Source organism: Callospermophilus lateralis, chromosome X (genome assembly GCF_048772815.1).
Source record: "Callospermophilus lateralis isolate mCalLat2 chromosome X, mCalLat2.hap1, whole genome shotgun sequence".
NCBI lineage: Eukaryota > Metazoa > Chordata > Mammalia > Rodentia > Sciuridae > Callospermophilus > Callospermophilus lateralis.
Genome location: NC_135325.1, coordinates 77,570,823 through 77,582,747, shown reverse-complemented (window position 1 = coordinate 77,582,747; position 11,925 = coordinate 77,570,823). Strand labels below are relative to the sequence as shown.

The 11,925-nt window shown below is 34.3% G+C and overlaps 1 protein-coding gene across 1 annotated transcript; it reads right to left on the bottom strand.

Moving 5' to 3' along the window:
• Nucleotides 1–536: 536 nt before the first annotated feature.
• LOC143638606 (uncharacterized) lies at nt 537–10,321 on the bottom strand. Its single transcript, XM_077106468.1, has 5 exons — nt 10,316–10,321; nt 8,298–8,358; nt 1,957–2,060; nt 1,424–1,811; nt 537–1,255 (listed from the first exon to the last, which is right to left on the bottom strand). Exons 1-5 carry the CDS (start codon nt 10,319–10,321, stop codon nt 537–539), a joined length of 1,278 nt encoding a protein of 425 aa, XP_076962583.1.
• Between the last annotated feature and the right edge of the window lie 1,604 nt (nt 10,322–11,925).

Below are 11,925 nucleotides of genomic sequence, written 5' to 3'. Positions count from 1 at the left end.
TATAAGTTCATTCATGTGAGTGAAGCTGACTGAATGTAGCCAAACCTCTTCAAGGTTGTTTACATTCATAGGGCTTCTTTCCTATATGAGTTCTTTTATGTTTGTGAAGCTGAGAGCTTAACACAAAGTCTTTCCCACATTGTTTACATTCATAGGGCTTCCTTACAGTATGAGTTATTTCATGTGAGTGAAGGTAACTGGATGATGCAAAGTCTTTCCTGATAGGGCTTCTTTCCAGTTTCAGTGTTTACGTATTTGAAGGTGAGAGGACCAGGTGAAGGTGTTCCCACATTGTTTAATTCATAGGGCTTCTTTCCAATGTAAATCTGTTCATGCACATGAAGATAGGGGTAAAATAAAGGCTTTGTTTACATTTATTTATATGTGTATACATTTATATGAGTTTGTTCACATGTTTGAAGGGAAAAGGGCCAGGGGAAGGCTTTTCCACATTGTTTACATTCATAGGGCTTCTCTCCAATATGAGTTTGTTTATGTGTTTGAAGGGAAGAGGAAGAAGTGAAGGCTTTTAAACATTATTTACATTTATAGGGCTTCATTCCAATGTGAGTCTGTTCATGCACACGAAGATAAGTGGAACAACTAAATGCTTTCCCACATTGTTTACATTCATAGGGCTTCTCTCCAGTATGAGTTCGTTCATGTATTTGAAGGGAAGAGGGCCAGGGGAAGGCTTTCCCACATTGTTTGCATTCATAGGGCTTCTTTATACTATGATATTTTTCATATGAGTGAAGGTGACTGGAAGTAGCAAAGGTTTTCCCACATTGTTTACATTCATAGGGCTTTTCTACAGTATGAGTTTCTTCATGTGAGCGAAGGTAACTAGATCTACCAAAGGCTTTCCCACATTGTTTATATTTATAGGGCTTCTCTCCAGTATGAGTTCGTTTATGTATTTGAAGGGAATAGGGCCAGCGGAAGGCTTTTCCACATTGTTTGCATTCATAGGGTTTCTTTATAGTATGAGTTTTTTCATGTGCGTGAAGGCAACTGGATGTAGCAAAGGCTTTCCCACACCGTTTACATTCATAGGGCTTCTCTGCAGAATGAGTTTCTTCATGTGCACGAAGGTGACTGGATCTAGCAAAGGCTTTCCCACATTGTTTACATTTAAAAGGCTTCTCTCCAGTATGAGTTCCTTCATGTACTTGAAGGGAAGAGGGCCAGGGGAAGGCTTTTCCACATTCTTTGCATTCATAGGGCTTCTTTAGAGTATGAGTTTTTTTATGTGAACAAAGGTGACTGGATCTAGCAAAGGCTTTCCCACACTTTTCACATTGGTAAGGATTCTCTCCAGTATGTGTTCTATCATACTTTCGAAGGGAACTGGAACAAGTTAAGTCTTCCCCAGATTGCTTACTTCCATATATCTTCTCCCCAGTATGAGATTGTCCACATTTTTCAAAACTCCTGAAACAATTGAACACTTTTCTGCACTTCAAATATCCATAAGGTCCGTTGACATCATGCACTGACACTTGTCTTTTAATACTTGTGAGAGAAGTGAAAGATTTCCTGTTCTGTTTAACTTCATATGGCTTCCCTCCACACTCCTCATTCTTATATGATTTGTTTGCACAGTGAGATATGATATGCCTTACATATCTCCCAGGATTTGTGTTCTGATCTTCAACATTTTGGTCCTCCCATCTGTCTCCTATAGAAGTCAGGTTTCTAAGTACTTCCTGCATCACATCTCTGTGGAGATTCTTCTGGGAAAGATCAAGCAGAGCCCACTCCTCCTGGGTGAAGTTCACAGCCACATCCTCAAAGGCCACTAAGGTTTTCTGCAACCATATTAAAAGAAATCTTCCCTGTTTCTTTTCCCAGGTAGCATCCAAAAGGCCAAGCCCTGGAATTATATTTTAAACCACTCTTCCATCCCCATTGCAAAAAAAGAACACATCGTTTTGGGCCACCAGGGTGACCCACCATCCTCCGGAGGAATATCCCGGGTACCCGAGCTCCTCGGGGACTCAGGCTAACGCGGAGAACCTGGGGATTCGGGAAGACGCGGAAGCAGTGCCAAGGAGCTCCTTTTGATTGAATTAGTTTGCACAAGAATTAATGCTACAGGACATTCCTGAAAACAACAGAGTAATTTGCCAGCAATAACAGCCATTTGGAAAATTTTAATGAGAACCTGATTAGTATCTTTGTCATCAGAGTGTGGCTATGGGTATACACAAAGCTGTATCTTACTGGGGAGAAATATCAGAAATTTAACACCATGCCTAGCAAGGGGTAAGGGAATTGATAAGGGTGATGTTATGGTTTGGATGTCTCCCAAAGGTCCATTAGTTAAAGGCTTGGTCTCCGGAGTGGAACTCTTGGGAGACAGTAGATCACTTAGGAAGTAGGGATTAATGAGAGGTCTGGAGGTCACTAGTAGAATGCACTTGAAAATAATTGTGAAAACCTAGTCTCTTCCTGTTATACTTCCTGGGTTATGACATAGTCAGTTTTGCTTTGTAACATGATCCCACAATGGTGTTCTACCTAGTCAGAGACCCAAAGTTTAAGGTATGCTTGGTCTTTGACGGTAACCTCCAAACGCATGAGATAAAATAAACTTTTTCTCTTTATAAGTTAATCATAATTTATGTATTTTGTTGGAGTAATACAAAGCTGTATAACATAGGGGATGACTTTGTTAGAATTATCTAGTTAATTACTAAAATAATTAAAAAAGCAAATAACAACAATAAACTCAGGGCCAAAGGGGAACAACAATAACCAGATATATCTCAATATTTTATCAAAAATGCCTAGTTATGATGCACAAAAGTAGAAGGTATAACTCATATACCAGTAAAGTCATGGGAGATAGGAATTACCATGAATGATCAGATTTCAGATTTGTCAAAAACAATTTCAAAGTAGCCACTATAAATATATTTTGCAGAACTAAAGGAAAGCAAGAAAATGTAAAATCAAGTGTGATGACATGTTGTATCAAATATAAAGTAATAATAAATAAATAGACTCAGAAAAACGAGAAATTATACCCCATTTGATTCAAATGTATGATATGTCAAGATCATTGTACTGTCATGTGTAACTAATAAAGAAATAAATTAAATAAATAAGTAGATAGGTAGATAGATAGATAGATAGATAGATAGAAATTTCCAAAAATAGCTGAACTGGAAATCTCAAGTCCAAAAGTATAATAAATGTGCATTCAGTGAAACAAAAAGCAGTAAGGGAAAATTGGGTAGAAAAAATGACATTGAGAAATATGGGGAAAATTATTAAAATGTCATATGTAAATCCAACTCTTCCAATAATAACAATAACCATGAATGAGTCAAACAATCCAATTAAAAAGTAGAGATTGTCAGACCAACAAGAAAAAAAAACTATATTTTGTGCTGTCTAGAGGTGACACATTTTAGAATAAAAAATACACATAATTAAAAGTGAAAGAATAGAAAAATATTTTATACAAACTTAAAACATTAGAAAACTTGAGTGGCTATACAAATAACAGATAAAATAGAATTTAAAGCACAAATTCTACTATACATAGAGAGGGGGGCCATTTTATGATGGCAAAAGGGTCACTACACTAGGAAGTAAAGCCCCAAACATGTATGTACTAATAACAGAGTTTCAAAATAACTAAAGCCAAAACTGATGAATATATAAAGGAAAATTAAACAGTTTAATTTTGAACTGTTAATTAACAGTTGAATAATTTTATATATCATTTATACCAGTGGACAAATAACTGTACAGAATATCAACAAAAAATAAAAGACCTGAATAACACTATAAGTCAATTAAGATTAAAATACATCTATGGGACATTCCACCAAATAAAAATAGAATATGCATTCTTTCAACAAGAACATGGAGTGTTATCTATGAAATGCAATATATTGGACAATAAAATAATAGTCAATAAATTAAAGAGATATAAATAATATTATCACATCACAACAAAATAAAATTAAATATGAATAAGGAAATTTGTGGATAATTTGTGGAAATTTAACAATATAGTCCCAAATAATGATATAAGTAAAAGAATAAACCAAAAACGAAATCAAAAACTACTTTGAGAAGAATAAATATGAAAATGCATCAAATTTATATGATGTAGCTAAAGCATTGCATGGAAGGAGATTAATAGCTGTAAATGCGTACATTAAAAAGAAAGATCTCAAATCAATAAGCTAATCTTCTACTTTAAGACACAGGAAAAGAAAAGTAAAGCCGATCTAAATCAATAAGAATACAGGAAACAACAAGGGAGAAAGAGTAGAAATTAATTGTATATAGAATAGAAATGATAAAACCAAAAACTGATTATTTACAGAAAAAAATGATACTTTTTTTTTAGTTCAACCAAGAAAATTACTCAAATTACTAGAATCGGAAATGAAATATTGATCCATAATGTAAACTTGGGGACACACAATATCTGTTCCAACTTCCAGAATAACTAGTGAATATATGTATTATCTTGATCCCCCAGAAGTGACTAGAAAATAAATATGTGCCAAATAGGCAGTATGTTATCAAGTCCTAACCACACTGCATGGGTTTGACCTCATTGATGCTCTGCTTTTCTGAGTGAGAACCTTCTGGGATAGGGCTAAGCTAGTTGGTGCCATTGTGGTTTAACATCTGAAAATAAATTAATATAATACCCCACATGAGTAGAATAAAAACAATACTTACATAATTATCTCAATAGATGCAGAAAAACATTTAATAAAATCCAACTTTCTTTCATGATAAAAATATTAAAACTCGAAAGAGTAATAAACACAGTTCACATCCTGTTTCATGTTTAAAATGTCGATGTTTCTCCCTAAGGTCAAGAACAAGACAAGAATGAGTGTGTTTTCCACTTCTATTCAACAATGTAATAGAGGTTCTAGCTGTGTTATTTAGGCAAGTAAACAAAATAAAAGGCATTGAAATTAGAAAGGAAGACCAATGTCTATTTGCAGATGAGAGGAAACTCCTAAGGACTCTATTAAAATTATATATAATAAATGATTTCAGCAAGGCTACAGGATACAACATTGGCATACAAAAATCCATTGTATTTCTAGATACTCTTAATGAATAATCTGATAATTAAGTTAGGAAAACAATTCACAATAACATCAAAAGTAATAAAATCCTTAAAGATATTTAACAAAAGTGTGAAATTTATACTCTGAAATCTATGACATTATGATCAAAGAAATTAAGAAAGATCTGAACAAAAGGAAAAGCATCTTATGCTCATGAACTAAAGGAGTCAACATTGTTGCAATGGCAATATTCTCCAAACTGTTACACAGATTCAAGGAAATCAGAATCTCAGCTGACTTCTTTTTATAGACTGGAACACTGATTCTAAAATTCATATAGAATTGCATGGGACCTAGAATAATCATAGCAATTCTGGGGGAAAAAATTGCAGGAAGACTCTTTTTTCTCATTTAAATACTTACTTGAAAGCAATGGCAATCAAGACAATATATTACTGGTGAAAGGAGAGACATGAATAATAAAAATATAATTGAGCATCCAAAAATCAATCCACACATCTATTTGGACCCCTATCTTTCATCAGGAAAAAAAAACTCAAAATGGAGCATCCTGTTAAGAGCAAAAATAATAAATTCTTAGAAGAAAATATAGGAGTAAATTTTATTCTTTCAGATTTGGCATATAATTCTTAAATATGACATCAGAATCATAAGCAACAAAAAATAAATAAATAATGACTGTCAAAAATTTAATGTTCTTATCTCAAAACACATTATGAAGAAAATGAAAACATGACCCACAGAGTGGGAGAAATATTTGAAAATCACGAATTTTACAGAGTTTATATCTAGAATATATTTTTAAAAATTCTTATAATCCAATAGTAAAACAAAAAATTCCTAATTTAAGAATGAGCAAACAATCTAAATAGATATTTCTTCAAAGAAGATATATAAGTGGCCAATAAGCATATAATAGTGCTTGATATCATTAATCATCAGGTAAATGCATTCAATGCCACAAGGAAAAAATATCTCACATTCACTAGGATGGCTAAGATCAATCAAATAATAATGACTGTTGAAGAAGATATAGAGAGATCACAACCTTCATATAAAGCTGATGGAAATGCTGAATGTTCCCTCCAATTTGGAATTCTGCCAAGTTATCAAACAATTCAATATAGAGTTACCATAGGACAGTGTTTTTAGTTTGAGTTATTAACTTAAAACAATAAAGCCATGTTGCACATGCTCTTGAAGAGATCTGTGGGATCCAGACTTCTTCTTTATTCTCTTTGCTTCTTGGCCATGAGATGAACAGTTTGTTGCACCACATACTACTTGTCATTGCCATCTATTGCCTGCCACCAGAAGCCCAACACAATGGATTCAACCAATCTTAGATTGGAAGCTCCAAAACTGTGAGCTAAAATTTTCTTTTTATAAGTTAAAAAACTCACACAGCAAAATGTACACAAATGTTCACAGCAATATTACTCATAATAAAAATGTGTTAACAACCCAAATGTCCTTCAATATGTGAGTAGATAAAAACATGGATTATTCATACAATGGAATATTATTCAGTATTTAAAATAATTGAAGTCTATTGTATGGCGCAAATTTGATGAAATTTGAGAAAATAATGGTAAGGGAAAGAAGATAGTTACAAAAGACCACATACCATATTATTCTATTCATATGAAAGTCCAAGATGTGAAAATCTATTGAGGCAAAAACTACATTATCAATTATCTGAGACTGGGTTCCTTTTTAAAGTGATGAAAATATCTTAAAATTGACTGTGGTAATGCTTGCACATATCTATGAATACATTAAAACCAATAACTATTTGTATGATATGATTTACATCTTAACAAAACTATTAAAGTCATTAGTTTAACCATACACTTGTATTCATATGATAAGTCTAGTTAATTAAGATTTTAAATGTCTTGATATATAGCCCTTATTAAATTCTTAAATTCTTGTAAAATCATAATTTGGGGATAATATCAACTCACTAAAGCCATTCAGCTTTTCCTGGTTTGTTAAACATGAATGAATACCTAAATTTGCTCTTCCTCCCATTTACGTATTATAGTCTGTATTGAAAAATATCACTTTTTGTTATCCTATGAAGAAATTGTTAAGTAGTATTTTGTTATTGTATAAGCTAATAAAGCCAGGGTATTATCTAATAATTTTGTTCCTTTTATTAAACATAAAATGTAACTATAATTTTTAAGTATTGATGGAGAGGATAATAATGATGGCAATACTACTGGCTAAACATACTTATTGAACATACTAGGCATTATATATCACATATAAGAACATTATTTAGCATACTTTTTTAAAAAGCATATTTGCATATGCTACCTGAAATATACTCACACTTTTTGCAAGTCTGAATGTAGGTTGTTAATTTAAGTCAAGGTATTAGACACATAAGTTCTAAAATTTCCAGAAGCTTAGCCAGCTGTGGTGGCACACACTTGTAATCCTTGCAACTAGGGAGGCTGAGGCAGGAGGATCGCGAGTTCAAAGCCAGCCTCAGCAATTTTGTGAGGCACTGAGCAACTCACTGAGACCCTGTCTTTAAATAAAATACGAAAGAAGGCTGGGGATGTGGCCCAGTGGTTAAGTGCCCCTGGGTCCAATCCTGGTACCAAAACAAACAAACAAACAAACAACAAAAAAAACTACAGAAGCTCATATACTTTAAATTGCCTATTCCCAAATAACAACAAAAATGTCTGATCTATATAAACCTGTAGATTTATTTGAAAAGAAAAAAATAAGGTGGTTTTGTGAAAAAATTATTTCATTTTTACTAAAAGAGCAGCTGAAATCACAGTAAGGTGAAAGCATTAAAAAATGAAAATTCTTAAAAGAGCAAAACAGCAAAGAAATGTTTGTAGAATAATACCAAATATTAAATACTTATGAATTTCAAATGTCTACATCATGAATTTTCATAGTAAATATTTTTAAACCCTAGTACTAAAAACTTGGATAGAGTAAACAGATGGAATGAATGGTCACTTCATAACTTTTCATATATAAAAAATCAAAGAACCATTTGGCCCCTGACAAAAAGACTGAATATTTATACACTCTCCTGAATTCTCAGGTTGAAATGCAATGGCATCAGAAAGTGAGGTTTGGGGAAGTAGTTAAGTCATGAGGGGGGGCCCTAGTAGAAAGAGAGGAGAGAGCTTTCTTTCTCTCTGTTCTACACTATATGATGTTAATAGAAAGCCATCTACAAACCAGGAAGTGTGCCCTCACTAGACACCAGATCTGCATTTTTCTTGACCTTAGACTTCTCAGTCTACAGGAATATAAGAAAAAAGTTCTGTTGTTTAAGATACCCAGTCTACTGTATTCTGTTGTACCAGACTGAACTTACCAAGAGAACTGTAGTCACTGAACTTATTCAGTGAGCATATTAAATAACAAAGAACCATCAGTAATAATAAAGATTTGTGGTTTATTATAAAATAGTTGTTTAAAATGTTTATATGATAAGAAATGATCTTTAAAATGATCATTAAAAATAATAAATTTAATGGGACCAAATCAATGCATGTTTGATTTTGAGCATAATTCTGCAGTCTCCAGAATGTTATAACTATAGTTATTTGGGCTAATTTCTTAAAATGTTTTTTGATTTTTCTTTTTCTTGTCCTCCATTTAGAGAATAAATCATAATAGTTTTATGCCTCTTAGAGAATTCTAAAAATATTATCCCATCACCAAGTCATCTTGATTTATTTGCAAAGTATCTATTTTGTTTCATCATTATTCTACAAGTTATACTAAGAGTATTACTTTAGGCTAGACATCCAATCATTATGTTTTTTTTTAGTAGCTTCCCAACTATTCTTTCTGCATACTAACTTTTTTCCACCTTACCTCCTGTAACTCATCCTACAAAGCATCAATATGGAATTAAAATTTATTATCTAATCCCCCAATTAAAAATCTTTCCATTGTTACCTGTTGCTTATTAGAAAATATATAAGCTCTCTATACTCACATTCCTGATCTTCAATAATTTTTCCAAGCCTACACTGTTGCTAAACCCCTCCATTTATTACTAAGGTATCTTTGTTTCTTGATTTTAAATCATACCCACACTGCAAAAGCATATATGCTGTAGGTTTCATTTTATTATTTGTTTTTATTAGTTACAGTAGAATATTTTTGACAAATTATACATATGGGGAGTATAATTTCTAATTCTTCTGGTTGTATACGATGTAGAATTATATTGGTCGTGTATTCATATATGCATAAAGGATAGTAATGTCACATTCCTTCTATCTTTCCTATTCCCACTCCCCCTCCCTTTCTTCATCCTCCTTTCTCTAATCCAACATACTTCTATTCTTCCTTAATCCTCCTCATCTTATTGTGAAATTAGAATCTGTATATGAGAGAAAACATTTCACCTTTGATTTTTTGGGATTGGCTTAATTCACTTAGAATTATATTCTTTAGTTCCATACATATATACGCAAATGCCATAATTTTGTTATTTTTAAATTTCTGAGTAACATTCCATTGTGTGAATATATATATTTTCTTCACCCATTCATCTATGTAAGGGCACATAGTTTGGTTCCACAGTTTAGCTATTGTGAAATGAGCTGCTATAAACAGGGATGTGGCTGCATTAATGTTGTATTGATTTTAAGTACTTTCAGTATAAACCAAGGAATGGCACAACTTGCCGCAGTCTAGCTGGGCACAAAATCACGAGCCACTCACAGCCTTGTAGATTCAAACAGCAATTCTTTATTCCCGAACTCACACCGCCACCCTACAAGCATGTTCTGGGGTAAATCCACACCTCCACCAGGCTCTGCATCCCAAAATACTCTCTGAATCCCGCGAGAACTCAACGGGAACTCAAGGAACGAGTGGGCACCTGAGGCAGCCGGATACGCCCTATTCCCAGCAGGAATCACCTTAAACCTGGAACCACCCTAATCCAGCAGGATCCTCCCTAAACCCGGATCCACCCTGGTCCTTGAGCAGGGTCACCTTTCTCAAACATTCATGCAATGTCACTGCAAATGACCTGGGTCCAAGGCAAGCCCATTTCCACAATGGAGAGGCCTCCCTGTAAGCAACATGGGGTAGGCTAACAAAGAAATTGCCATGCGTCATTCCTACTTGTCAATGGCTCTCAGCATCTCACCCCTTCTGATTAATTAAACAACAAGCAATGTGGCTTAGGGACCATGCCTGTTAGGTTGTTCAATTCAACATATGGTTCTTACCGTCATCAGAAGAACTGACCTCTAGGTGTCAGCCTCCTGTCTTAGGTTGATACCACTGCAATTGGATCATACCCGTCACTGACTACTGGTCCAGCATACAGCCATACTTGTGGATAGGCCTATGCACCAGTGGGGGGATGAGGTTCTTTGCCTCACCTCTGTTGGCCCCCAAATTTGGCCTTGGTGCCAGTGGAGGGGTGAGGTTCCTTGCCTCACCTCTGTTGGCCCCCAAATTTTAGACCATCACTAGCAGAAGGGAGGAGGATACAGAAATGCCATGACATCAAGCCAATTGATGGCTCCTTTGGAAAAATTGCATCACTGGTGACACCATCAGCAAAGATATGCCAGCACTACCACAATTTGCAGCACCAAACGATAGTTCACAATGTATACAAGTGATACAGAGTCCAGGCAAGTTCTGCAAACAGTTCAAAGCAGAGGAGTCTATCAATATGTCCATTTCCTCCCAAAGTAAATGGACTCCTTGATTGAGCATTACTTGTTGAGTTACATTCATTGATGCATCAGTTTATACAGTTTACTGTGATAGCTATCATAGAAGCTGTAGTTTGGTTTTATCTTTGTCTTCACCAGCACTGGGATGAAGATAGGAATTCTGGCAATGATGTTAAAGAGACATTATCCTGAATAGAATTATTAAATATAATGAAAAGGAAAGGTGAAAGTAAACAAACAGATCTGTTAACCTCCTTTAAAAACAATCCTTAACAGCTGTTTACCTAATTTAAATTAAACCATTTAAATCATGTGAATAAAAAAAATTCGGATTCATTTTTTCATGAGCGCTCCTCATATATGAAATATGGACATACGCACATACAGACATACAACACAAAACACAAGAGTGCACACAAACGTACAACACATAAGACAATAGTAAAGGCCTTGTAGCTTTACCTAAGTGAAATCTCCATTGCAATGTTTAAAAACTCCACAGTCAAAAAATAAAACTGATCAGAAAAACATTGACCTATGTCTGTATGAGCTCAAAAATAAAATAGAACTTCATGATGTGGGAAAAGGCAATAATAAAACAGATATTGAAAAAAGCATCCTGGTAAATCACTGTCACAGATGTAAGAATAGCCAAGCTGGAGCTCTGGATATCAGCTGTTATGGATTTGAGTCAAGTCATCTTCTTTTTGGTTTGTAAAAATTGCTTTGGATAGTCTCTCTGGAATCCAAATCGGCTGCTGTTCTCCCTGTGGAAAAACACAAACAGAACCCCGACTCCAGACAAACACTGGGTCAGGACCTTTCCATTGTCCTGTTAGAATATCTTTCCAAAGTACATTAGGCTTATGTACATTTTTTGAATACATATACCTTTCCACAGCACTAAGTCCTGATGAATCCAAATTTAAAAAGTTTAGAGTAAAAAGGGTTATTTTAAGTTTATCTTTGGGGGATATATACCCCTTTCCAATTCCCTCTTTTTGCTTTAATAAGTATGTTTTAATAGTTTGAGGAGCTCTTTCAACTATGCCTTGTCCCTGTGGATTGTATGGGATTCCTGTTATATGAGTAATACCAAATGATGAGAAAAATTGTTTAAAAGAGGTAGATGTATAGCCAGGACCATTATC